The 27990-nt window shown below is 39.8% G+C and overlaps 2 protein-coding genes across 3 annotated transcripts; one reads left to right on the forward strand and one right to left on the reverse strand.

Annotated features, from left to right (window-relative positions):
• Positions 1–27950, reverse strand: pi4kab (phosphatidylinositol 4-kinase, catalytic, alpha b). 2 transcript variants are annotated; one of them, XM_042420870.1, is made up of 55 exons: positions 27721–27950; positions 26257–26373; positions 25605–25698; positions 25151–25239; positions 24981–25053; positions 24589–24851; positions 24331–24397; positions 23182–23330; positions 23011–23076; positions 22807–22903; positions 22509–22700; positions 22282–22382; positions 22002–22131; positions 21265–21394; positions 21078–21173; positions 20792–20975; positions 20000–20103; positions 19586–19754; positions 19456–19506; positions 15455–15563; positions 13608–13744; positions 13393–13526; positions 13217–13299; positions 13066–13136; positions 12766–12890; positions 12589–12670; positions 12192–12275; positions 11795–11884; positions 11272–11391; positions 10304–10318; positions 10068–10160; positions 9675–9831; positions 9446–9573; positions 9153–9311; positions 8841–8992; positions 8627–8734; positions 8375–8502; positions 8042–8200; positions 7816–7895; positions 7510–7709; positions 6761–6851; positions 5733–5900; positions 5371–5424; positions 5137–5257; positions 4913–5042; positions 3915–4058; positions 3744–3814; positions 3545–3651; positions 3318–3422; positions 3024–3149; positions 2756–2876; positions 1708–1867; positions 1535–1624; positions 1357–1440; positions 1–1244 (listed from the first exon to the last, which is right to left on the reverse strand). In XM_042420870.1, exons 1-55 carry the CDS (start codon positions 27940–27942, stop codon positions 1193–1195), a joined length of 6432 nt encoding a protein of 2143 aa, XP_042276804.1. In that variant the 5' UTR covers positions 27943–27950; the 3' UTR covers positions 1–1192. The 2 variants fall into 2 exon arrangements, with proteins under 2 accessions (XP_042276804.1, XP_042276805.1); XM_042420871.1 differs by lacking the exon at positions 10304–10318.
• Positions 16329–18646, forward strand: serpind1 (serpin peptidase inhibitor, clade D (heparin cofactor), member 1). The gene is made up of 7 exons (XM_042420872.1): positions 16329–16447; positions 16560–16564; positions 16711–17313; positions 17442–17590; positions 17772–17896; positions 18097–18241; positions 18430–18646. Exons 1-7 carry the CDS (start codon positions 16329–16331, stop codon positions 18619–18621), a joined length of 1338 nt encoding a protein of 445 aa, XP_042276806.1. The 3' UTR covers positions 18622–18646.
• Positions 27951–27990: the final 40 nt, after the last annotated feature.

The raw sequence follows: 27990 nt of genomic DNA on the forward strand, positions 1-27990 counted from the left end.
CACATTTTATTATTCCAAGCGGAGCATTTTTCATACATCTTCCAACATGTCTGGAAGGGACCTTTAATGAAACACCAACAGCAAAAATAAGACAGTTTCTTTAAGTTAATAGTTAATAGATGTTTATTTGATTTCTTATCTTATGCGTTCTCATTCAAAAGGCATGAAGATAGAAAAGGAGACAGAAAATGGGTCATGGATATAAATATACAAATAGAGGCAAAATCTTTACATTCAGTAACATTACATAAAGGCTTAAGCTAACCATATGGACATGGGGCACAGCACTTTTGGATTACTAAAATAATTTTCACCAAAAGCCACATTGGACACAGGCTACATGGTAGTTAACACATAACTTCATGCAACCATCCAACATTCAAACTGTGTCTCACCTCCATCCAAAAACAATAGAAAAGTTTGATTTATGTGCATTATCCTCCCTCCCCCTTTGGCAATGCTAAATGTACAAAACACAGCCCCGGTGCATCACCTCTCCTGTGGAAACTGCAAATATGGAAACCCAAAAATACAGACAGTGTAACCCATGTCTATACAGTCAGTCCTCACTGTTAAATACAAGACGATTACCATGCCACAGATCAAAGAACTCTGACTGGTCCATTAAAAAGAGAAGCACAGTAGTACAGTCAAGTACGAGGTGACAGAATAGGCCACACTGGTCAGAACTGAAACCGGTCTACATCAGCTACTTGAGTAACCGATTACTTTTCAAACCCCATCTAAAATCAACAGCATTAAGAGTTCACATTCACGAATGTTACAAATCATTTAAAATTGGCACAAACTCTGATAAAGTATTTACTGAACGTGCAGATTATCAAGAGTTTTTTTTTCCCTAAGTGCACAGAAGTCAAGATGCTAGTGCAATAGTAAAATATTAATAATTAATAACAACATTGATTTCAACGGAACATAATAAATAAAGAAATATATAACTAAAAAGAAAATAAATGATTTGGGAGGAAACAAGAAGCTAAAGCAAACACAAAGGACAACATCCAACAATCAGCTGCAACGATGAGCCACAATCTTCAGTGTTGAACATTAACAAAGGCACACACACACACACATACTAACGCACACACACACACACACACACACACACACACATACACACACACATATATGCCATCTACCAGTCAATATGCACATGCTTAGGCACAAACGTTTAATACGGGATCTGATTTTGGTAATACTGGATCATGTCGTAGGTTCTACTCCTGTAAAACAAAAACAAAACAAAAAAGAAATTCGACAAATGTGAGTGATACTTTCTGGAAATCAATATTAATAATATGAATATAGAAACTGTTTAGGTTCTTTTGTTCTGACCTGTTGCTGAGGAAGCAGTTCTGGATGACTTTGATGATGAAGGAAGCTGCCTCTTTCTCACTCAAACCTGGGTTGAATCGCTGCCTAGGTGTGAGCAACAACAGGAAATTACATTAAAACTGCCTGATCGCATTCACATCGGCACACAGACGCAGACTTATCCGCACGCCTGACTCACTTGAGCAATTTGATGGTCTGTCCTCTGAAGCAGGGGAGACCGGTGTCCAGCATGAGGTTCACTAAGGAGACCACTCCATCCATGTAGGGCCTAATTCACCAGAGGAACTTGCCTTAGTCTAACATGTTAGCTGTCATCAATGTGCACTTGCTTTAGCACTGCCACATACTCACCTGACAGCCAGGTATCCCCTCACACACATCTCCATGAACCACTTGAAGGGTGTCGCCTCCATTTTGCCACCCATGATCATCACCATCTCATCGGTTAGTTTGATGTCTGGCTCCCAGCCGAGGTTCCCGCCAGGAGAACTTTCAAACATGAACCCAAAGTCTGGAAAACAGTCATATACACATGGACACACACACAGAGACAATAACTTTTTGTAAATGGTCTAATATAGGGTCAGAGTGTAAGGATGAGTAATGTCTAGCATTGTCAGTACAAATAGTCATCTGAAAGGGCTGCTGAAGATTCCACATATGTGCCAAAGAGCTGTCAGTTAAATTGTTGTACGTCCATTTTTTGTATTCCCCGTTTCCACAGAGCAATACATAATAAAAGCTTGGGTCATAAAGTTTTATAAATATAATAATTCTCCAAAATGTTCCAAAGGCAAACTACAAGTTTTAAAATTTAAAAACACATTTTCCTCCCTTCCATGCAGCCATTGGTTTCTAATGAAATAAGAGTTAATTAAGTATGAAAGTCTGCTCACACAGACTTGAAACTTGTTTGAGATTGGTAATCAGTTACAGTGAACAACATGTCTTCTTTTACTTTTACCAAGTTATGATTTATGTTTTTGCATTATTATAGTATTCTGTGGTGATGCAGTTGTGTGTATAGGAACCGTTTTGAAAATGGTTTTGTTGTTATGTTCAAGAACTTGCAGGAAGGAGGGGAAAAGAGATTTAGTCTTGTACACGTTCACACACACACACACACACACACACACACACACATACATATACAGTAAACTTAAAGCCAGTATGTATGGAATCCACAAACGTACAACTTAAGCGCCCCCCAGTGGTAGTATAAAAAAGAAGGAAGGAAAGAAGGGATCAGGGAGAAAACTAAACAGACAGCACCACTTTTCATCCAGATTTTTCAAAATCTTATAATAATATTTTGATAAATACTATAATAACTAAAAATTCTACATACATACATAGTTCATACATAGTGGCTTTAAACAAAGTTAACCCAAATACACACCGATGTGAATGAGGTGGCCCTGACTGTCCAGCATGATGTTGCCGTTGTGTCTGTCTTTTATCTGCAGCAGGAAGAGCAACAAGCTGTAAGCTGCCATGCTGCGGATGAAGTTGTAGCGGGCCTGGAAGGAGACAAGAAGAGTGTTGGAAGGAACGTCAGATTAAACTGTCACTATATGTAAGCAGTGAGCAATGTGCCATTTTACTGATGTGTGTGATTGACAAATGACTGTAAAAGTTGCTATGAGGTGGGGAGATATGGTATTTACCTTCTGGAACGCAAGTGTGGATTCATCTCCATACTGGTTCCTGAAATAATCATACATGCCGAAGTCTGTCTGCCGCCCCAGCTGGTCACGAGACTTGCAGTCCGGGATGCACTCGATCACTCCACACTGTGAACAAACATCAGGAAAAGGAGGAATAAGAAGCGGTTTGATGACAGGGGAAAGTTAGACTTGTGGTTTCATCATATTAATGGAACATTTGTTTTGGATAACCAATAGTTCATGTCAGGAAATAAGAGATTAATTCTTGTCAGGAGCATTTTTAAATGAACTTACACCAGGAGCTGTGGCCACCACCCTGTAAGGAAACACGTAGAGATCCAGGCCCACCAGCTGGAAGATGTTCTTAAACAGGCTGATGATCTGAAGCGCCAGCATGTCCTGAACACAAAGGACCAAAATAGTAAAGAAAGAGAAGAAGAAATTAAATAAAAGCCAGAAAAAATGTTAAAGGCTGACATTGCAGTGTGGTAAGTGAAAGGTGAGTGGTGTAAAATTGAGACCTGTCTGCAGTCGTCTCCAACTTTAAAGATGGCCGCCTGCCAGCAGATTCTCTTGGCCTCCTCTTCGCTTTTACCTTCATCCACTGAATCTGAGCGACACCGCAGACCTAAGGGGGAAGATGTCATGATACGTTGTTCGTTTGTGCACAAAATTAAGAAGTGCAATATCTACTTTAGGTACTGTTAACATTGACAGTACCTTCTTTTTCCAGCTCACTGACTCCACATCTTCTAACTTTGAATTTGGCCAGGTAAGGTGCTTTGGCAGCACTAAACAGATGTACGAAAAAAGGTTCAGTGAAACTGTCATGTTTCTTTGTGAATTCTGGTAACTGTTAAGAGTATAATAGAAGTCAGTTTTGAGGTTCACCTTTGCATTGGGGTCCCAGATTTGTAGTCAATATCTAAAACTATGGCCTCTGGGTTACTGGGAAGATAACAGCCAGGTTGGACTTTGATTTGTGACATGGCTTCCAGGCAGGCCCTCTTCCTCTCCTCCCCTTTGGGAAAAGGTCTGATGAAGACAAACAAAACACACAGAGTTTCCACACCTCTATTACAGACTTAGCTGAGAATAGCAAGCATGAGTATCTCAATGACTGAATGACACCAGAACACAAGTGACAGTTGGGCTCTGCTGTTATTCACAGAGGGGAGTCACTGGGGTAGAGAGTAATGGAGAATGGACGCCAGGGGACAGTAGAAGTTTCTGGCTAGCCCCTGGATAGTTGCAATTATTGCCCTAATGAGGGCAGAGTGGGATTTTGTCAGCTTCTAGTGTTAGCCACTGGTGAATAGGTAACTCAGCGGCAGAGGGAGACAAATCACAACATACAATATCTTCCAGACCAGTGAATAATCAGAGAGACATTGACCAAATAAATTAACAAGAAAGGTATTTTGGGAGTAGATCACTAGTGGTTCAAGACAGGAAAAAGAACAAAACATCTAAACCCAGGAGAAAGCTGATCACTTCATAAACAAGAAGATTATCTAGGGGGTAGTGTTATTAAGTATGACATCCAAAAAACAGAAAAGTTCGACTGTAGGGCTTCTCTAAGGCCTTTGTCAAAGTTTCACCTTCACAAATTCTTCTCTTTTCTTTCGATGTACCCCAAAGTTTATGATTTTATTATATAACAACTTCAGGAATCTGTTAAGTGAGGAGCATAGTCAAGAAACATATGATATAGATGACAATGTGAAAGTGAAAAAAGCAGAAGAATTAAGAGAAGCAGAGAGAAAAATTAGAAGAACAAAAAGCAAAATAAATCAAGAAAAATTACGTTATATGTTGAAGGAATTACAAGACAATACAGGAGGAGTTTGGCCTACAACATGGTTCCTTATAAAAAAATATGTTCATACTTGATAATGGCCGACACATTGGTGATCTTGTTGAAGAAGTCAAATTCTCGCTGGTAGAAGTCCTTGGCTGGCCCAGATAGAGAACCAGTGATTTCCTCCACCATCTGTTCCAACAGCTCTCCTATGTCAGCTGCAGGGAGAGAGAAGATCACAGTTATTTATATTTATGTGCATATGTGGATGTGTGTGTGACAGAAAGATTTTTTGAGACTGGAATATCTCACGGTCTTTCTGGTTTCCCTCCTCATCCAGGTATATGTTGGTCTTCATGTTCCAGATGAACTGGTGGGCAAGCAGCTGAGACTTTTGAGCGGCCCACAGGATGTACTCTCTCACATAACCCATCTGCACCAGGATGTAACAGAAAAAGAAAGACAGGCAAAGTTGTGATAAGTAAATGATCTGAAGATATCCGGGCTTTAGGAAAGCATGCCAACTCAAAAAGATCTCATATTTACCTTGTCATAACGAAGCGCTTGGACGATTTGAGGAATGTAAAACAAAATGGCGTCCTAGAAACAGAGGAAGAAAATATTTTACTGGGAAGAAAAAAGGCATCACTTGGGCTAATCAGAAACAGTTTCGTCAAATTTGACTATCTGATAGCACTTGTTATCATGAGTAAAAATCAAAGTTGTAGTTAATGCTACAGAATTTGACATATTAGTGTACTATTTGGGCAGGTTTCAGCTAAATTTTATCTGGCAGCGGTGGATGTGTCACCTGAGATAATAACACAGATTTCACTCCATAAAACACAAAAATAAAACCACAACAATTGCAACAGCTGATTGTGTATATTTTTGCTATATATCTGTACCGGAGGAAAGGAGCGCAGCACTTTGACCCCATACTGAGCTGTGAGAGGGTGAGGAGGGTACATGGAGGAGAAATAGGATAGCCCAGTTGGTGGATCTGCTGGGGCCCAGCACAGGATATGACTCAGCTCTGGAGAGTCAGCATCAATTGTGTGCCACGTCACCAGGAACTGAAGACGAAACAAGAAAAAAAAAAGAAAGAAATCAGAAACATGATGGAAAATGAACCAATTAAGCTGATATTTGTATCAATACATGGATAGAAAATATGTATGTGCAGCATGTATCACAGGATCCACATTTCCGTATTAAATATGACAACAATCTGACGCAAGGTTATGACCCTATACCTGACATTGTGCTAACTAGCCTCCAGAGAAAGCTGTGTTTACTAAAGTGACTGGAATAAACAACTACAAGATGTCAAGGATGATCATCCGCTAAGTCACGAAGGCCCTTAGGGAAGGCTGTGCTCTGCCTCCCCTGCTTCTTCTTTAGACATGAACAGGGCTCATTAAGAGTTCAATCAGGTAGAAATAAACGAAGAAGACAACAGAAAGCTGGAGGGAGAGAAAGATTACTTCAATAACACCATAATTTCTAAAGTGACACTATACTCTCATTACACTAAGCAACTAACAAAAAGTTTATTCAACTTTCTTCTCTTAAACTTTTGTTGCAACTTAACAGAAATGCATCATGGCAACTTCAAAAGCCAAAGAACAAATGACTTAAAACTCAAGTGAGATTTTCTTAACTGCTGAAAGTCAAAGACAATCAATGGCACTCAATGTACCTTCAAAAGATGCTAAATTCAAGTCTATTCTGCTGAAACTGCATGAGGAAAATGTAATAATCTAATAATCTAAAGCATATTGTAATGGCTGAATACATATTCAATATTAAATGTGACCCTTTAACCAAAATTGCAGATTAACTGTTCCAAATACTATAGAATAAGACTAATATGAGTGAGACCAACAGGATGGCAGAGACAAGGAAAAGCTGTCTGGCAGATGGAGAATCTCACCTTGACTGCTTCAGGAACGTCACACACAGCAGCCGGATCCATTCTCACTAGGCGAGTCACCTCTGACACAATAGCTTCTGTGTTTTTAAACCTGAAAAGCAAAAAAATAAGCTGAATAGGTGCATTCCTAATGAACGACTTACTCATCTGTTCAGAAAAACTGCACTTGTCATAAATGTGCATGTATAGTATGTGTTCATGTCCATATTGTGTTTGCACAACAAAATCACTAAACATGAATCATGTAACCAAGTCATAGTCTGTGTAAAGACCTTGTAACGGTAAATATATTTTGCACAATGAATTGTGCAGGGTAAAATAATATGTCAACTGGTTGATTGAAGATATTCTTTCTCTGACAGATACTAGAGCTGTTCACACACATTAGTGGCGTGAGATGATATCACAAGTGCAATTGTGAATGCTCTGCCATCTTTGTTATAGTTTGAACATCATTCAATAAGTTCTTGCTACCATAGAGGTCAACAATGTGAAGAAAGTTCTGGATTTCAGCTTTTAAAAACTTTATAATAATAATTTGTCTTGTCTGAGACACTGAGATTAGAGGCTCAAAGTTAAAAATCTGAAGTACAAAGTCTGCAACACTAGTGATTGACTTTAATGAAACTTGGGATGTAATGCATGCCGCATCTTATTGGCCTAATGGTTGCCTGCATTATCTCTAGGGAGAATGTTTTCTGTGAATCTGGTCTCAAATTGACTAACATGACAGTTCAGCCTCTGTGTACCTGGCAGGCAGCTGCAGTGCGAGGTAAGGCGCTATGCTCCACGCCAGGTTCACGTTGTCCTTCCACTGCTTTTCTGTCAGACTGATGTACTTGGACCTCCAGTTAGCAATGCTGGTCTCCACCGACTGTTCAGTAGCGATGGCAAGCTCTTGAGTTGATAAGGGGTTGTACCATATTGTCAACCGCTCGATCTCGCTGGCCTAGAGACACATACAGGAAACAGGACCATATTAATTCCCCAAAAAGGTGACCGGTTTAATTTTTCATTACTATCACATATTTGTGAATATAAACTGTTGTAAATACCAGTAAAGCCAGTAAAAGAGTCCGCCGTTTCATGTAGTACTTGTGCAGCTGAGAGCCTCTGTTGCTTTTTTTAGACAGTCCTGAAACAACACAAGAGAAATATATTAGCAAGATAAATTTATCTAAAATAGATACATTTTATCTATGGATAGGTTTCAATGTGACTGTGTTGACAGCACATGGTGTGTTCCAGCATAGCAAGTTTGACATGCTGTGTGTGCTTTACCTGATTTCTTGGATATGGTGGACATCCCAGAGGACAGAGGGTAGGTGTTAATCCATCCCTGAGCCACCTGCTGTCTCTGGCCCACTGCTGCATCAAGACTGCTTCGGCTGTCTGTCACTGCCACTACAGACAGGCTGTTCACTGACATGTCTTGGGGATCTACACAGGGACAAATCAGATAAAAACTTAATTCTGGAAAAGGTCAACATGGCCTCTCTGAGTTATAGATGGAAGATATTTCCTTTATCTTTACAAAGAAGCTTTTTGAAGGCATTCTGGGCTGCATTTTGACAACCTTCTTAAACTTAAAAAGCCAATGCTTCAATGCTGTACCTGGAGGAACCAGCTGATTGGCAGCCAGATACTTCTTGTCAGACTGCAGGCTGGCATAGAACTTGATCATTATACTGATGTCTTCTCTCAGCCTCTTATCTGTCTGAGTGGGAAATTTGGGACTGACACTACAGAAAAAGAGAGTTGGCAAAACGTCAGAGGACAGAAAAAGAGAGACAGTTTTAAACTTCAAACTGAAAGTGAGTTTTCCTTTTTTTCCCCCCCAACAACACAGATCTGAATTATTCCTACGTGAAGTAGTCAAATGCCGTAGAATAGATCTTCTCTCGCAGTACATTTCTGATGGTGGCATTTGTCACAACATCAGCATGCAGAAGAGTCAGACCGAGAGTCAGCAGTCTGGAATAAAGACAGATTAGAGTTTAGGATTGAGTATTTTTCACAGCTCATTAATATAGAATTTAAGATTCAACCACTTGTCTGTTGAAAAAATTAAACATGGCACCTAAATCTTGGTCCTATGGCAGCAACGTGTGTGTTTAAGTTGCTTTTGGCTCCTCCGACATTCAGAGACAAAGACCTCTGCAGAATAGTGGTGAAAATCTCCACCTGATCAGCACTGCTGTACTTGGCTATCTCAAATCTCTGCACCAGAAACTGGAAGACAACAAAAAGAAGAAAGAAATGGAGATCAAGACAAATGATAGCTTTCAAACCTTTTTGCTGACAAGAATTCACTAACCTTTATTTTATGAGCAACATTTACAACCATTTTGACAGAAATTCAGACTGAAAGTCATTAAAATGGTAAACTGACCTCTATCCAGAGGAAGTGAGGGATGACGTCAGGTGCACAGGGTGCAGGCTGGCTCTCCTCTGAGACAGCCAGAGGGCCAGTCTCTACTTTAGCCTCAGAAAACAAACCCATCTTCAGCTCTACTGTCATCTGCCAAGCTCCTGCCATCTCACGCATGAACTAGGCAGAGAGAAAAGAGAAGATGAGAATACACATTTGATTTATGCATCATGCACTCTATACTAAGTTTGTGACCAAGATACTTCCTTCATTACACAAACCATTCATTGGATATTATGAAAAGTGATACATACTGGCACTTCAACCCCGTTGTGCGCAGCCAGAAGCCACTCCCAGCAGGCGATAGCAGTTTCCATACCGTGTTCTGTAAACATCTTCAGAGGAGACCAGCACAGATGGTGCAGGAGCTGAGGGTCACAGTCTGAAAGATCAACAAATAGATAAATGATTAATTAAATAGAGGCAAAAGGATTATCAGTTTTACAGCTCCTCTTAATATCTGAATGAAGCAGAGGTACTCACTTTTGGTGGTTATAAGAAGGGCTGCCATCTTGAACATGGCCTGGGTGAAGCCCTCTGGGTCTTTTCTTTCCAGAGCGCTGGTCATCTGATGGATCATCAGCTTATTGAGGTCTGACTGGCTGTGGGTTGCTTCGGAGAACTGAATCATACCAGCCACCTAAACATCACAACGATAAATAGGTTAAAATCATATGCAGAACACAAAATACTTTTGCTACTACTATTGTTTGATTTAGTATTGCTAATCCTTTAATCATAGTATCCAATACAAGTCAAGTTAGTTAGTTTTTAAAAGCTTAAATCCATAGCTTCTGGCAGAGTTGCCCGCTTGTGAGAAACAGGCAAAACTGTTTTCCTTAAGAGATCATATTGATATTTAAGAACAGATTTTACCTCTCCAGTGTACCGGTTGCGCAAGTTGAGAGATGCCATGAAGTTGGAGTAGTCCTTCTTCACACATGCTGGTCTCTCTGTCAGCTGGGTGGTCTAGTGAAAAACACAGTTTAGGGGCCACTTAGGGCCACATAGTCACAAGCCAGGCAGGTAAGATACGTGGCTGCACTATAACACTTCTGGTAAATACTATCATGCCTGAGCCCTGTCTCTCTGTATTCAGTATTCAGACCAACCTGAGGGAAAGCAGCCTACGGTTGGCCATGTGTTGGAGGAGAGCACCAGCATAACCAGTAAGCCAAATGGGCAACCAGCCAACCAACCCACCCGTCCATTGCAGGTAAGTAACCAGGTAACCAGCAAATCCGTAAACCAGCCAAGCAACCAGGTAGGTAGTTCGGTGCAGTTTAATAAAGACAAAATACAACAAATGAAGCAAATGAAAAGACAGATATAGCAGAATGTAAGCCCAGGAACACATAAAATGCATAGAAAGCAAAATAATGTCACACAGACTAGTAAGCATGCACACATGGACATAAAAGTACAGTAACTAGACACACAGAGTTTACAGAGCTATAAAATGCAGACGGTTTGAAACACATAATAAAACAAATATATATGCACAAAGGATACAAAACACTTCTGCTGATTGTTAACAAAACTGCAAATGCTTGGACAAAGCAACTAAATGGTACATTTGCTGTTATGTTAAAAAGCCATTAATGTTGGACGAATGTTAATAAGCATCAAATCAACAAGACTGTGAGGCCAACAGTAGGTAGCCAATTGGGATTTTAAAGTTTGCTGTATTTTCAAGTGCCGCATCACTTGTGAACTTCTTGATTTCTCAATAAGACATCTGTCACTTCTTGAGACATTCTCAGTGGTCTGAAAAGTAGCTGCACTTACCTCACAAAAATCTACTTAAATCTTTGATGTGTCTCCACAATGTTTCAAACAATACAGCATTGCTGAGATGACAGACTAAGGTTTGTTTTGCAGTCTTTAAATACTTTAAGTTAAAAATGTGATTGGTATGTGACCTCAGAATTCATTTAGGACATGTCATTTAATTTCATCTGAATTTAGCAGAATTTAATTTGGCTAGGGAATCTAAGATTTACAGGACAACAATACTGCAGTGATCAGAAATGGGTTTGTGTGCAGACATGCATGACCGGCATGTGTCTGTGTGACTCACGCCTAGTGTGGTACTCTGTCTGTTGTAGCCTGCGAAGTGCAGTATGCTCTCTGTGGCCATGGCCAGGCCTGTGTGCTGAGAGAGTCCCGACACCCAGTTCTGATGCTTGTTCAAGTACTCCTGCACAACACACAACAGATAAGATGAAAGGATGGACAGAAAAAGAGAAAGGGGGAAAAGGGAAGTAGAAATAAAACAATAAAGATGACAAATATCCCCTGTAGTCAGCAAACAATATTTTCCCTTAGAAAATATATTCTATAATAAACTAATTTGGGAATCTCAGGTTACTATTTCCATGAGTGCTGTAGCCGAGATGGCATTACTTAAAATACAAAGACATGACCAAAGTCAAGTGTTGGAGTTTTGGAGCTTAGCATTTGAGTATCTCAACTTTCAGGAATACCCTTGATGACTTTTCTTAGTTTTACTATCAGTAAAATCTTAAAGAGAAGCAGTAGCTAGAATTAATTGTACTCCTTTAACTTAATCTTTGAGGCAACATAAAGGTAAAGAAACTGACCTGTAAGTGAGACTTTGTGACTGAAGGGGCCCATTTCATTGCTTCTTTCAGGATTTCACCACAACGAGCAGCAAAGTCTTTCACTATGCTCTAATAGGAGATAAGGAAATCAGGGTAAAGCAGTGATCATGACATACAGAATACCAATTAATTGTATACACAAAATGCTAAGATGAGGCCAACTCCTCCTTATAATATTCTATTGGTACATACTGTATGTAAAGGGAAAATTAAACAGATCATGTTACATAAAAACATCACATAACTATCCACCACTCAGGATAATTAAACAATCCAAAAAGAAATAAGACGGGGCAATTGAGAGACCACTACTATCTTGAAAACCAAACCTGTGCTACCCTCTAGTGGTCATTTGTGTAATAACAGTCAAACTCACCTCTCGGGCCTCATATGTGTCAGGAACAGTGATCCTGTAGGGAGTGTCTGGAATGTCATAGTATGGCTGATCCTTGTGGATGTCCTGAATAAGTGGAAAAGAAATTTATTGCAACTGAAGCTTAAAGTAGCTCTTATTTAAACACTTCTTTTGGGTTTTCCAACTATCACTTCAAGCAGACGTGGTTACAACTCTGCTTTTGTTCCACCACAAAAAGCGTGTGCTAAGGTTATGCTTATTAATAATCAATGATGATTAATTAATTATTAAAATCTGCACCAGAGGAGAAAATTCTTAATGTTTTAATTTCCCCCACTTATATGTTCTTGTTCATGATGAGGATTCAAACCAAAAACAAGTGCAGCGTTGTTTATACCAGCTGTCAACTGATACTTACAGCACTTAGCGACAGAGAGAGTGTCTGCAAGATGTCCAACATGGTCTTCAACACACGTCCACTCCAAAGCAGATGGGGGAATCTGGTAAAAGCGGTGGGACATTAAAAAAAAAAAAATGTAATTCATATGTGAAATGCTAAAAGTGCTTAGACATAGAGGAAAGGATAATCACTCACGTCTCAGCCAAACCAGAAAGGTATTTGTCTGCCACTCTGCGGATCCTCTTGTGGGTGTGGTTAAAGTTGATCAATAAGAACTGGGCATGTCGCTCCAATTCCTCCTCATGCTCTTTGGTCTTTGGCTAAATAAATAAAAAATATGTATTGATTGTTAATGACTGATCCTGAAGAATTACACCTACAGACAACAAGCATTTTGAAGTGCTTTGCTATCATCCAAAACATCAAAAGAAACCATGCAGAGCGGATGTTAAAATAAGCTCAATCTATGGCTCATTAGCCTGCAGTGACACCTACCTTCTCGGCCATCATCTGGAGGAAGACGTCAAACACCTTATCTCCGACACAAATAATACACTGCATCATGCCTGAGAAAACAAAAAAGGGAATTAGAGAAAATGAATTACACACAGGGCGAGCCAGAGGTGTACAGGTATAAAGCACTCACCAGATTTGTCTTTCTGGATAGCTTTGTCTTCAAAGTATCGAAACATGACCTGGAACCTGTCAGGATCATTGGATCGTAGCATCCTAAAAGAGTGCAAGAGTAAAGAGAAATATTATAAGTTTCATAAGTTGGTCTCATATTAAGAAAGCTGAACTTGTAAGTCTAATGGAGCTGACCTCATGTATTCTAATCTGTAGACTGAGAGCAGGTACGTGGACATGGCAAAGTCGAGCTTGTTAATGAGGGCAGATCCTTCAGGGGGTGGGTCGAGGAGATTGCTGATGGTTGCCCGCAACTCACTCAACTCGGCCTGGAGGACAGAAATTTAAACATTAATCCCAGTGCATCTCTATGCAAGTGTGTCCTCTAATAACCTGATTTTGAACACTACCGGTGTGACTGTGTCATTTTTCAGAGCAGAGTTGTACTGCAGTTCGGAGCGAAGGGGTTCTCCACTGGGGAAGGTGAGAAGAGGAGACGTGGTGGCAATCTCACAAACACCTTCATACCACTCCTCCGGCCAGAGCCCTGAAAGGACAAAATGTAGATCCAGAAATGCAGCATTGGTCGGGACCTCGCACTCTGGCACGTCGGGATCAGATCATTTTGCTTTTTAAAAATGAGGGATATTTCTTACAAGTGTGGTGTGCTTTTATTTTGAAAGTTTGATTGAAATGTGTACTGTCGGGTGTGTAGAGACAATAAGTAACTGCAGCTGGACACAGAAAAATACTCATATTTGAATGGAGAGTGTGAACGATCCCACACCTTTTTGAACATTTACTGCCTCCACATAGTTTTAGATACAGACTACATTTGAACTTTAAATGAGTCACGGGACTTTGACCTACAAATCTTGAATTTACATGTTTTTTCTATCTTTTATTGTTTTTGAGATATTAGAGTTTTAAAGTCTTTTCTTGCTCCTCCTGTGATTTTATAATGAGTGTGTATTGCGGAATGTTTCACAGCACTGAGGGAGTGACATCACCAGTAGCAGTTGGAGAGCAGGATTTTAGAGAAAACTTCTTGTGAAATATCCTCATAAATCCCATGACTTTGGCCAAATCTAACATTAAAAATCATTTTTTAGTAAGAAATTTTGTGGCGAATCCATTGATACAGGTTTGAAAGTGGTGAGACTTTTAGTTTAGACATCAGAAGCCACAAAGACACAAAGTTCATGCCCATAGATTGCCTCCCCATTGTTTTACATTGTAAGGTGTGAGGCTTTTAAATCCAAACCGTTCGAGTTATTACAAAGTTTTTCACAACTTTTTTTCAGCATAGTGTCATAAGTCACCTATTTAAGTTTGAAGCAGATACCATTAACGCCCTCAGAGGAGATAGCGTTTGTTCGGGGGCCAAAATTGGGGCAAAGTCTTATTTTGAAAGCATAATTGCAGATTTCCTGTTGGATTTAGGTCAGGGGTGTCAAGATAGGATTTCTAGGTCTTGATGAGACGAATAATTGAGTTTTGGTTTGATCTCTCTACAACATTCCTACGGGCCGTGGAGGCCATTTTAGTTACATAGGTGGCGCTAGAGAGCACATTTTGGCACTTTAGGGGTTAATTTTTACATTTTATCAAATTTTTCACCAGACCTGATGTGCGTGCCAAATGTGGTGAGTTTTTGAGCATGTTTAGAGGGTCAAATTTAGGGTTTAAGTGGCGTTATAATAAAGAAAGAAAGAAAGAAAGAAAGAAAGAAAGAAAGAAAGAAAGAAAGACGAAAAACAATAGGGCAAACAGTAGGGCGAGGACTACTGTTTTACAGTAGTCCTCTGCCTTTTGGGCTCGGTCCCTAATTAATCATTTAGGCCTGTTCACAGCCGTTCTTTAGGATGTTTTTTGGGTCAATACCAATGATGGAAACAAACTTTTTTTGCACATCAATAACATATTTCTTCTTCCCCTTATGGCATAAAATAAATTGCCATTATTACTTAAAATTTGCCACATTGTCACAACAACTTCTTTAAACTATAAACAATAGCCTGGGCAAACAAGGATATATGATCTATGACTTACAAATTAAGGCAGTGGCTGTTCAATCAACACAATTCACAGTTGAGTTTCAAAACATTAAAAGTGGTAGGAAATCTTGGAATATGGCGAGACTATTTTGCAAACTCAGGGAGTGTTCCTTTAAATATCAGCCCCCTCTAATTTTATGTCAAGCCCAGAAACTCTTTGTTTCTTTACACTAAACATTTAACATAGCTGTTCATCTCACCTGATCCTTCTACAGCAAAACCCATGACCACAGAGTACAACCAGAAGTCTCGGAACAGCTTCTGGAGGCGAGGCTTGGCCTCTTTGATTGGTGGAAGTCGTCTGGTCAACTGTGAATTACAGAGATGGACATAGAAAAGGTGAAAAATGTAGAGCAACTAATGTTGCAATATACAAATGATCCCATTCTGTTAAATGTGATTCTGAAGCAGTGGTAAGGAAGGAAAAGGAATGGAAATTTCATGAAATAGATGACGAATCTTCACATTTAACCTTAAAATACAATATACATATAACAAAAAAAAAACTTCAAAAATCTCTTACCAGATAACTAGGTTTTTAATAAGTCATATTAAATATTCTTAACAAATAAGCTGAATTGTGAAGAGTTAAAAATTTTAGTCAGTCACAGCATTTTTGGTCTGTTTGATCTGGTCTATTTGTTCAGGAGGAGACCACGTCAAAGTTCAGTTTTGTATTCAATTCTTTGCTCTCACACAGCACTTCCTGCCAGCACACAGTAAAGGTAAGACATTTTGACATGATACTGCTATGAAGGGAGTTTTTTTTTTACCTAAAAATGTTTTTCATTCTTAGCCAGTGAACATACTTTTACAATACTTGTAAAAACGCTATTCACTAAAATGTAACTCAATCAAATATACTAAATGTTGATCAGAACATTAATTAAGCCATCCTAAATGTTCATTCCCCCTGCCCCAGCCTTAAGGATGTGGGTGATTACAGTCATCTCTGTGGCTCTTCTGCTGGTCAGTCCATCTCTGGCTGGGATTAAAGAAATCAGCACACACTTTAGTGACCCTAAACCGGACCCCAGAAACTATGAACCAGGAGGGGCAGTGGATATAGAGGCTATGCCCTTGGAGTTCCACAAAGAAAACACTGTCACTAATGACCTGGTTTTTGATGGCTTTGATGATGAAGATTACATTGATTTTGATAAGATCCTGGCTGCAGGCAGTGATGACTACCTGTGAGTATTAAATGTACCTTCTAATGGATTATATATAAAAATTCATTTTGAGAAAAGAACTTGTTGTATGAAGCAGTGAAATAAAAATGTCTGCATAGATTAGGCTGAACAGAGACAGTTCTTAACATTTGAGCCTGACTTGCTTTAAAACTAAATACCAAAGCAAATTTAGAGTGATTCTTCGTTTGACTAACTGGATGATGAATCTGGATGATTTTTCAGTGAAGGGGATGAGATAGATGAGATTGCCACACCAGCCCCAGACATTGACATCTTTGCCGAACCCTCTGACCCAAAGATTCGCCGTGCCAGACTCCTACGGCTGTTCAGTGGTCGGTCTCGCCTCCAGCGCCTCAACATTGTCAATGCCGTTTTTGGTTTTAACCTCTATCGAAGTCTTCGAAACAGCGTCAACCAGACTGACAACATCCTGCTTGCACCTGCCGGGATCTCAATCGCTATGGGGATGATGTCTTTAGGGGCAGGATCTGGAACCCATGATCAGATCTACAAAGTCCTGGGATTCGCTGAATTTGTCAATGCAAGCAGTCACTATGACAACACAACAGTGCACAAGCTCTTCAGGAAGTTGACACACAGGCTCTTCAGGAGGAACTTTGGTTACACGCTGCGCTCCGTAAATGATGTCTATGTAAAGAAGGATGTCTCGGTAAAGGATACTTTCCGTGCAGAGACAAAGGCTTATTACTTTGCAGAGCCGCAGTCAGTGGACTTCAGTGAGCCTGCCTTTCTGGACAAGGCTAACCGTCGCATCCTAAAGCTGACAAAAGGACTGATCAGGGAACCACTGAAGAGTGTGGACCCAAATATGGTGCTGATGCTGCTCAACTACCTGTACTTCAAAGGTGAATGAAAATATAGTCAAGACTTTGCATTAAACAGTAAAACTGCAGCACAACTGTCTGCTTTGTTTGGTTAATTGAATCATCATAATACACATATGAGTCTTTGACCTTGTTTGTTTGTATAACAGGTACGTGGGAGCAGAAGTTTCCCAAAGAACAGACTCACTATCGCAACTTTCGTGTTAACGAAAAGACAAATGTTCGTGTGCCAATGATGACCAACAAAGGGAACTACCTGGCTGCTGCTGACCATGAACTAGAGTGTGACATCCTACAGGTGGGTGGCCAAACACTGATTTGAAATTTTAACTTGGGGTCTAGATTGGAAATCCAGATGGTCGACTATATATTTATAGTGAAAAGTCTATTCAATGAGAAGTTCTTGTTAAGAATACATACTGATCAATTAACAGATTAAATGAACTGCATAATAATGGTGTCAACTATCATGTTTACAGCTCCCTTATTCAGGAAACATCAGCATGCTCATTGCCTTGCCTAGGAAGATCACTGGCATGAGGACCTTGGAACAGGACATCTCCCCCACTGTTGTCAACAAGTGGCTCAAAAACATGACAAACAGGTCAGCATTGTTCTCCCAACAAACTACAATCAATAGCTGAGAAATTGTACTGTACACAATAACATGCAATGAACTTTTTAGATGGAAGCTCCACTATGATTAACAATGTAGGTGAAAGTGCTTAGACTTTGTGGAGATTTAAAAGCTATACCATGAGGAAATGTCAATTTAGGGACTGCTTTTCTATGCCTCCCCCTCAGGACCCGTGAGGTGGTGTTACCTCGCTTTAAACTGGAGCAGAACTATGACTTGATTGACAATTTGAAGGAGATGGGCCTCACTGACTTGTTTCAGGAGAACGGAGACTTCACTGGAATGACCTCTGAAAAGATTGCCATGAACTGGGTAAGTAAGCTAAAATCAGCCATGATTTCAGAAATACACAAACCAAACTGATTCTAAAAGGTAAGGTCAAAACATGATAGAAGCGCAGGTGACTCAGACTGTCCCCTGTACACCTTATCAACAGCTTTCTGCAAACAATAATCCTTACAAAGTACTTCAAAATGACTCCCACTGATCTCCCTCCCCAGCTGAAGCACCAGGGAACCATTACTGTGAATGAAGAAGGGACTGAGGCTGCTGCTCTGACCCAGGTGGGCTTCATGCCTCTCTCCTCTCAGATACGCTTCACCGTGGACCATCCCTTTCTCTTCCTCATCTACGAGCACCGCACAGATTGCCTTGTGTTCATGGGTCGTGTGGTCAATCCTTCACAGAGCTAAACTTGACTAAAAGCTCCCGCTAAAAGTTGAACTATTCCCTACAAATTCCATGCTCAGTGAGTTTCAATGTACCTGAGAAACACTACTGCTTCTAACTGCTGAATATTTTTAATATTCAATTACTTTCACTATAACAAAAAGAAAATGTAACATCAAGTAATGAGCACTTTTTATCTGTATGTTATCTGTGACTGAACGTTCAGCCTGTTCAGAAGATTTAGTCAGTATTATGAGTTTGTCTCAGTGACTCACTGAATGCTTGTTATCATCTGTCAATGTTTTATCTCTTGCAATGATGTTGGTGGAGACATGTGAGACATTACATAAGTGTCATAGCTTTATTGCTGTAGTTATTGCAGAAAAACTATGGAATAATGAATTGAACACAAGAAAGGGGATAATAAAATAATATATAACACTACTATACAATAGAAAACCATTTCTGTGCAATGTCTGTGGGAAAAGAAGTTGAAATTGTTATACTACATGAACTATTACTATCTCAATACTACTAATTTGTTAACAGTTTTGTGAGACTTTTACTACATGCTACAACGATAATGAGTGACAATTTTATGAAAAATTACAGTGACAGATTGAAGACATTCAACAGTGAACTGGTGCCACAAATGTTTGCACTGCAGCCGACAGGGTAAATATTTGTTCATTGAGTTAAATGCTAACTAACAGTTTGGATTCGTCAGTAAGACCTCAAATACTCACGTAGATCATTCAACTGTGCTCTATATTGGTATTTTAACACAAATTTGTGTAGCAAATTAATAGGCATTGTTTCAAAAGGGGTAACAATTTGCATAGTCATCACATACTCACCACAGCAATCACTGGAATGAGGACTCCGAGATTTCCAGCACTACTTGATGCCTACGGGAGATAAGGAGCAATTACGTTGCTGTTATCAACTTCCTGTTGTGTTTAGATGTTTCTGTATTCAAGCACGTACCTTCAGCGCTGGTCCCTTATCTGAGGCCCTCTCACTGGCTCTCTTTCCTTCCAGGCCCAGTTGGACAAACAGCTCTAAAAGGTTCACCATCAGTTCATCCACAAGCTGCTCCCCCTGCAGGTTGGCTGCAATGTTGGCCAGGGCATTTATCACTGCCAGAGAGCAGTGCCTTGAGAGGAAAGGCAGCATACATGATGGGAACAGTTAAACTAAAGCAATACTCAACACAGACATACATACATGCACAAGACTGACAAGACCTATATACTGTAGCTATTTTTTTTTTAATCAAATATGATAGAGAACACCAATGTAACACAGATCAGGGGAATGTACATTACTACAAGTCGTCTTCTGCTGCAACAATTATTAACATTCTCCAAACCACATTTTCTTTTGCGAGCAGACGCTGACCTGTAGCCATGATCTCTGTAGTCTTTGGTAGCTGAGTAGACCACTGAACTGGCCTTCACACTGATCTGCTGGAACAGGTTCCAGACCTCCTGATAGATGTATTGCTACAGGACAGACAGACAGACACATAGATGGTTAAAACTGTTAAAGCACCACTGGCTTTAAATCTTAATAATTGAAAAATATGTATTTTTCGACACTGAAGCCAATCTTCAGTGTCGTATTATACTTACTTAGATACATACTAAATTATTTACATAGACACAACATTTAACTTTAATTTTATAAAATAATTTCCAAAACAAAAATCCCATTATTAGGGATAACATGAGCCGCTATGCAAGATCTGTATCTGGAACAATTGAGGCATTTGTGATCTTTATCTGTTATATAAAGGTTGGATCCATTTCCTGTGCTTTGTTAATTATAACTGATTGCACTTAGGAACACCAGCTGTCTCAAACACCCCATTACTGTCAAACGGGGTGTTTACTGGAATACTGAAACCTACTCTTAATGCACATTTTACTGAGCATGTAAACAACAGAGCAGCAAGGACAAATAAACAGCTGCCAGCAGGTCTCCAGTAACAACAGCGTGTCAGACCCACGGGTAAAAAAGGGTTACTTTGCTTCTATTTAAGCAACAGTAACACAATTTCTGTATATCAGAGATGTTTGAACAATCCCACCAATCCAAACTAATACCCTAATGGTTTACACTTTTGTGTGTAATGTCAAATACTGGAAGCAAGATGCACTAAATGTTGTATCACTTTGACTTTGAACTCACATTTCCTGAAATAACCATGCAGCCAAGCTGGTCTATGATGAGTACATCCAGCTGTGATGTAGGCTGGCAGAACTTCTGCTGAAGGATTTGTAGGATGTGCTCCATGACTTTAGGAGTGTCTCTCAGAGCCACTGCAATGTGGCCCAGCGCTCGGATGGTGTGATCTGGGATTAGAAGTGCTTCCCTGGCAGAAAAACGGGGGGATCATTAATGTTAAAAGATCTGAATATATTCAGTTTGATTAAAAACCACAGTGCGGCTTTTTTCAATCAGAAACTTTGCTTACTTGTCGTTCTCCTGTGAAATGTAAAGACGGTTGGATAGACTAGCCAGAAAAGCCTCCACTATCACCTGGTCCATGGTCAGACCAGCTTTCAGACATCTAGAGAGAGAAAAGACACATTCAGCTATGAAAAATGAAACATAATAATCATATTCTTTAATCAAAGCTGTGCCAGGTGTTTGCGTCTGACCTGCAGATGTTGTCAATGGAAATGTCTCTGAGCTGCTCATACATGGAAGGCTGGTCTTTCCTATTTGACAGAAGATTGAAGGTGGACTGAGAATGCTCATTGGTTACATTGATCCTGATTTCACCTGCGCCTTAAAAAGCGATAACAACACAGAGAGAAACATTAATGAGAGGGTTATATGAAGTTAAATAACATTTTTAAAAATATCACAAAATATGATTCTGCGCAGAAAAGAAAAATGTTGATTGTAGTGCCAAATCTAAAGAGCATGTTATCTTTTACAATCTAATGAATTAGCAGCTGACCTATGGAGAAGCAGTACTCTGTGGACTACAACACGGAAAAAAAACAGTAACCCAAATTGCATTTCCGATTGTCTGTATGTGTAGCTTCTTGTCAATGAACACTATGTGCAGATCAATAGTGGATGAGAGATGGTTGTGACAACAACACTTGTAATTTGTCACTGGATCATCAGCCATCAAATCATTTGTTCTGCACTGCCGTGCTAAATCCCAGCTGGACATATTGTAGACAAATTCAATTTTCCAGGATAAAATAGTCACATTGTGATTATGCTTTCTGTGGATTTAGTCTTCAAATTCATTCTTATTATTTCCATTCAGCTTTTTCAAGTGATTATTTATCATTGATCATTTATTATTTCACGCAAGCTGATTAACACCTGATAATGTCTCAGTCAAGTGGTGGATGTGAAGTAAGTATGGTACCCCTACCTGTGCTGTACTGGCTGTGATACTTGTAGAGTTTTATAAGAACAGGGGAGGGAACCACCAGGAAATCCCTGAGAGAGGTCGTGGCAGAGTGAGCCACCACTGGAAACCTCTCACACAGACGGCCCAGACCCTGAGGCACAGACAGAGAAAATGTTAATCATCATGATACCTTTACTTTTCCTGAAGTAATTTTTTTACACAAAATAGAACCTTATGAGACATTTTTCTGAAATTTGGGGTCAGTATCTTAGTGCTCTTTCTACCTTATAGTGTTATATACCTGTAGGCAACAGATGAGCAGGGGCATGTGGGCGATGATGACTTTACTAGAGGTTTTTGACTGCAGCTTTTCTGACAGTTTTGTGCACAAATTCTCAGCTCCTGAAAAAAAAATAAGACATCAGGAAGGAAAATGAATACAGCCAGTACAAATAAACACATACAGTATCTCTCTGGTTATGACATCTGAACACACTGCTCTGCTCACTCTCTGCTACAATTGATTACCTTGCTCATCTTTGACAGCCCACACCATGAGGTCCACGCAGGCAGCGTTGGCTTGGCAACGAAGCTTGAGGGGACTCTGTTCCCCCGGCAACCCCCCTGTGTCATGAAGTACCCTCTGCAGCTCTGATTGACTGCTGCTAAACTGCTCCAGTACAAAGTCATGCACTTCCCGCACAAAAGCCGGCTGCAAGGCTGAGATATAGGAGGACAATATGTAAATTTGAGAATGTAGTTTATTTAATGGACTACAAAATACACCAATTAATACAGAACAATTAAGACATTTATCATGCTTTACCTTTCATGTAGTACAGTGTGTCCCGCAGCATTTTGAACACACACACATACAGAGGGTCACTGAAGGTTTTGTAATAGAGGTTGATTCCAGGATTAGACTTAACAAACAGGAGAGACAATGACAAAGAAGATTACTTAACTTCACACTGATTTTACTTTCAACAATGTATATGTTTTGTTGTACAGACAGTGGTTTTATAGTTACCTCTATAAGTTCAGTCATTGTGGCATCGAGTGCTTTCAAAAATGAGTCCGAAACAAACTTCTTCACCTGAATATGGACAGAACACAGGTAAACATGGGTAAAGATACAGAATGCGGCAAATGTATTATGTCAGTATCAATGTTGTGGTTAACATGTAACAGGCCACTGTACCATGCTGAGGAGCTGTCGGAGCTGATCAACAGGCACTTCCACCTCATTTTCTCCTGCTCCCATGAAGAGAGGAGACATTGAGAAACTGGAGCTAACTGTGGAGAAATAGTAGTCAGGGTCCACTGAGCTGCTGTCTGGGAGGTAGGCACCTGAAATGAAAAGGACCATATGACATAAGAGACATGAGGAAAGTTGGAAAAATATGGAATATTTAAAATAAGGATATGGGATTACTGATTCAGAAATAATGCAGAAATTAACATCTGTCTCTATAATGATGATGTTGATCATCAGAATGCAGAATGGTGACTCAAGTAAAAGAAACTCTTTGATTCTGACACCAAAAACTGATGATCACAGTTGAGAGGAGCTGGGTTTTTTTTCCTATGAAAGTCAACTGAAGCTGAGCTAGAAATATCTCAATCTGATGTCATGTAAATCTATATTTGGCTAACACAACTATATAGCTGCTCCGCTAACCCTTTGAACAATGGTGTCTGAATCAATATGAAAGCAGGAAAACAGATGGATGGACTTTTACTAAAAACACTGCTAGCGTGAGAAAGCAGTTGTCATTTGCATGGTAACATGAGTGTACAGTAATTAGAACAAGGTATAACAGTGTATTTGACAAGTGGGAGCAGGAAGTATAATAGACATAGGGTTAGAAATATGATCTATAATATTGATTTAACTGCACTATTGTTCTGGTATGCCATAGATTTGAACTCTCACGTCACAAAGCACAAACAAGCCTTAGCACAGACTAAACTGTGCATTCATATTTAGATATGATGTCCATCCAAACTATAGAGAGAGGTGATGAAGGCAATGGGGTAAACACTGGATATGCTGTATGTGTTACCAAGCTACAAAAGTTTCACCCAAATTAAAATCCCAATGTTAACCAGAAACCTTGTGCATTACTGAATAGTTTAGTGTGAGTTAACAGCATGTGAGAAATATACTTGATGTACCCCAATAAATATCACTGACAAGCCACACAGGCAAGTGCAGATAAGCAATATGCATGTTCAGTTATTACATAACGCTGATAGCTGGAAATGATAAGATGATGATGAATTGGTGGAATGTAGGTTTCCACCGGCAGATTTAATCAAAGCAGCGTGTGTTTTTCTTGTGTTTTACCTTCAAAGTAATGTGGGCCAGGGGTTGTAGGAGAGCAGGGTGAGTGGCCTCCTGAATCTGTACAGGCCTACGACAGAGCACATTTTAACTTCTAATTAACCAAAACAAAGTCATCAAAAATTTGCTCTCACATTATAGAAAAGAAAAAGCATGCAAGATCATTTTTAAACTCCTGCAACCACATTTAGCTGTTCTAAAAGTGCTAAATACCATTTTTTGAGTCCAACTAGTTCCATCACAACACACACATACACACACCTGTGCAGAAGAATCCAGGTTGGTCCCGGTGCGTCTGCGCAGAGTGTCACTCTGGCACACTGTCAGCAGTGAGGAAGGCAGGATGGAGCGGAAGTCATTGAAGGATCTGCGCCGCACTCCCTCGGTTTCCTCTGTGACGCAGCGGGCCTGGGGGGAATCTTTGGGGAACAACTTGGACAACAGGGCTTCATCTGTGTTGCTGTAGCGGCCAAATGCTCGAGTCAAGCCGAGCAGACTGGGCACAATGTACCTGCACAGATAGACTAGAGGCGAGAGAGTGTCTGTGAGGGCCTCCATTCTGAAGGAATAAGATTTTGCATTTTGATGTGTGTGTGTGTGTGTGTGTGTGTGTGTGTGTGTGTGTGTGTGTGTGTGTGTGTGTGTGTGTATACCTTTGTCATGATTATCAGGTGTTTGGCACATCTCTTGCAAGGCCTGCATGACTTCCATTATAGTGTTCAAGATCTAGAGTGGAAACACAATAAACAGTCAATCAAGCACTTGACTGCAATAAAACCTACAGTAAACCTTATAGTGTATTATCACCACTTCTTAAACTGACCTCTTGTCTGGAGTCTGGGTCCCTCTGAGCTACATCTGCCAAAAGAGTCACTAAACAGAAGCTGAAGTTTTCTGCAACCGGCAGAGACTCTGAGGAGACACAAAACACAGACAATATAATCTCATAAAAGAATGCAGTAAGAAAAAGAAAGGCAAATATATTCATCAAAAAATTAAAATACATTCAAACCCAAATACAACTGAGTATTAATATCGGAACTAACAAACTGTATTTCACAGTATGATTTAATGTCATATCTGGTCAATAAAATCAATGTCTTAACAAGTGGAAACTGGTTTAATGGCATTTTATGACTTGATATCTTGACTCACCTCATCATGTCTTGAGACATTATTGAAAATAAAAAATAACAATGACTACAAACATTCATTTAGCAAGTATAAGCACTTTAACAGGGGCATTATCGAACTAACTGTAAGAGGATTGTTCTTACCCTTTCCTTTCTTTCCCAAGCTCTCTTCGATCCATTGGACCCGTGGTAGCCCTCTCAATAGGCTCAGCAAGTAGGGAACAAGTGTTTCTTTGTGCTGCCAGTGTAAAACAAATCATTACACACCACAAACAACTGCACTTTGTTTGTCTAACAAGCACTCACACACATTAATCATAAATGTGAGGCATTTTTATTCCAACACTGAATCAAATCTGAATCAAAGAAAATATATCAAACAATACTTTAATGAAAAGTGAGGCAGTCATCTCTACATAATTAGACGGCGGGGAAGCTTTCCAGAGCGTGTGTAAGTGTGATGAGGTTAGAGGCTTACGTGTCCAGCTGCATGTCTAATCGCCAGTTTAATCAGATTATGGGAATAAGCTTATTGCGGTGATATATGCGTAGTACTGTGAGAGGCTGGTAGCAAAAGCGGAGCAATAGTAATGATATAAAGGTACTAATAAAATCTAAATATATCAGGTTATTGAATCTCTTTGTAATTACTTCTATAGATTGTAGCTTTAATTGTACCCTGTTATCCATTACCTGCTAGGGCAGTTTACAGATATGATGTTTAAAGTAATGATGAAATTCAGCCACTCTGTAAAAAAAGGCTCAATAGCTCAACTTTTTACTGACCACAACCCACCTGTAAGCCAGACTCCACCAGAAAAACAGCCAGGGCTATAACTGCATCTCTGCGACGCACATCTAGAGTGAACACACCACGGGCCTCCAGTGGACACATACATTGTAGCTTCTGGACCTTAAAGATCACAAGGATATCATTTCTTAAAAAAAAAAGGTTTTGATATAAACATGTGATGGAAACCAGACTGCCCAAGCTAATGATAAGCACCAAGTAGGCCTTTTATCTTTGACAGATCCTATTTCATTGTAGTTGTTCCGTATGTTAACGATTAATCTGTCAATTATTATCTTGATTACTCTATTAGTTGGTTGGTCAACAAAATGTCAGAAAATAGTGAAAAATGTCAATCCTGTTTCCCAAAGCCCAAGATGACAGCCTCAAATGTCCTCTTTTGTCTCAACAGTCCACAACCCAAAGATATTCAGTTTACTAGCATAGAAGACTAAAGAAACCATAAAATATTCTTATTTGAGAGGCTGGAACCAGTAAATTTGGACATTTTTTCCTTAAAAAAAGACCCAAAATGATTAATCAGTTATCAAAATAGTTGGCAATTCATTTAATAGTTTCTGCACACTGGTCTGGGGCTCTTACTGTATATCGCTTTCTTACTTTGATTTTTTTCTTTTCTTTTATCATTTTTATGTATTTTTTTTCTATTTGTCTATATTCTGTTTATAGCTTTGCTGTCTCTTGTGCTGCTGTAAAACTTTATGTCCCTCTTGGCAATCAATAAAGTTTACTGTTGCTTACAATCAGAAGTGGGAACCATAAACTATTATGTTGCTGCCTACTATATCAATGGTATCATGATACAGGCATGTATGATATTTGCTATAGTGCAAAACAATCATCTCCCTCTAGCTCACAGTAGCTAACTATTCCCCTTAAAACACGCGTTATCTGGATATTTAAAACCCATATGCTGCATAAAATATCAATACTAGCGACAGAGAATTCCCTTATATGTTATTTGACTCTACCAAACATTACTTTGCGCAGCACAAGTCTTTTTTTGGATAACTGATCCACATGTAAAAGAAGTCGTCTAATTTAGATCATGATCCTCCTTGAAACAGGTTAGTAACCATCTACTGAACAGATAAAACTGTGACCTCTCTCTCATCTCTAGCTCTTCACCGTGTAAACCTGTTTGACTGCAGTGCTGATCGAGCCTGACTGGTGCAGTAACGCAAGCAGCGACGCCACTTTCTTCTGCATTGCTCTCTCTTCTATTACGAGGGAAATAATGTAGGGAAGACCCAGTTAAAGTGATTCATAGCTATTAAAGCACATACACCTGCCATATGTAACCTTTGCTGTCACGTCAGTGATCAAAAATAAGCCACCGCCTGTGCGGAAGCGGAGCTGCTACACCCTCAACAACCCTGTTGCTTATCGTTACTTTAGCCAATTAATATAAATGTGTAGTTTGGAGCTCGCTCGGCTCTCTTTCCTCACCTTTTCGACCGGTGCGGGGCGGTGGACGGCTAAAGAGCGGGCCAGCGACAGGACTGTGTTGAAATAAAACCCTCTCGTACCACCTCCCGTTACAGACATGTTTACCTTTACATCAAACGAGCGAAATTCATCGAGGAGAGGAAAGAGACGAGCGGCGGTAGTTGGCTCTGGCAAAGCCGCAGTACGGCAACGCAGCGGGGACAATCTAACTACAATGTTCATACGTTAATGGCTTTTAAATTTGACCATATTTTTATTATTTTGACTAAG

The sequence above is a fragment of the Thunnus maccoyii genome, chromosome 9, assembly GCF_910596095.1.
Source record: "Thunnus maccoyii chromosome 9, fThuMac1.1, whole genome shotgun sequence".
Taxonomy (NCBI): domain Eukaryota; kingdom Metazoa; phylum Chordata; class Actinopteri; order Scombriformes; family Scombridae; genus Thunnus; species Thunnus maccoyii.

Excerpts from the sequence above, each read along its gene's own strand:
- serpind1 (XM_042420872.1), top strand. The coding sequence starts at position 16,329 with ATGCCCTTGGAGTTCCACAAAGAAAACACTGTCACTAATGACCTGGTT. Across the intron at positions 17,314-17,441 it reads CAACTACCTGTACTTCAAAG|GTACGTGGGAGCAGAAGTTT; the intron begins GTGAATGAAAAT and ends TTTGTATAACAG. Across the intron at positions 18,242-18,429 it reads AAAAGATTGCCATGAACTGG|CTGAAGCACCAGGGAACCAT; the intron begins GTAAGTAAGCTA and ends CTCCCTCCCCAG.
- pi4kab (XM_042420870.1), bottom strand. The coding sequence starts at position 27,942 with ATGAACATTGTAGTTAGATTGTCCCCGCTGCGTTGCCGTACTGCGGCT. Across the intron at positions 24,852-24,980 it reads ACCTGATAATCATGACAAAG|TCTATCTGTGCAGGTACATT; the intron begins GTATACACACAC and ends TCTCGCCTCTAG. Across the intron at positions 15,564-19,455 it reads TCATTCCAGTGATTGCTGTG|TTGACCAGACGACTTCCACC; the intron begins GTGAGTATGTGA and ends TGTAATTCACAG.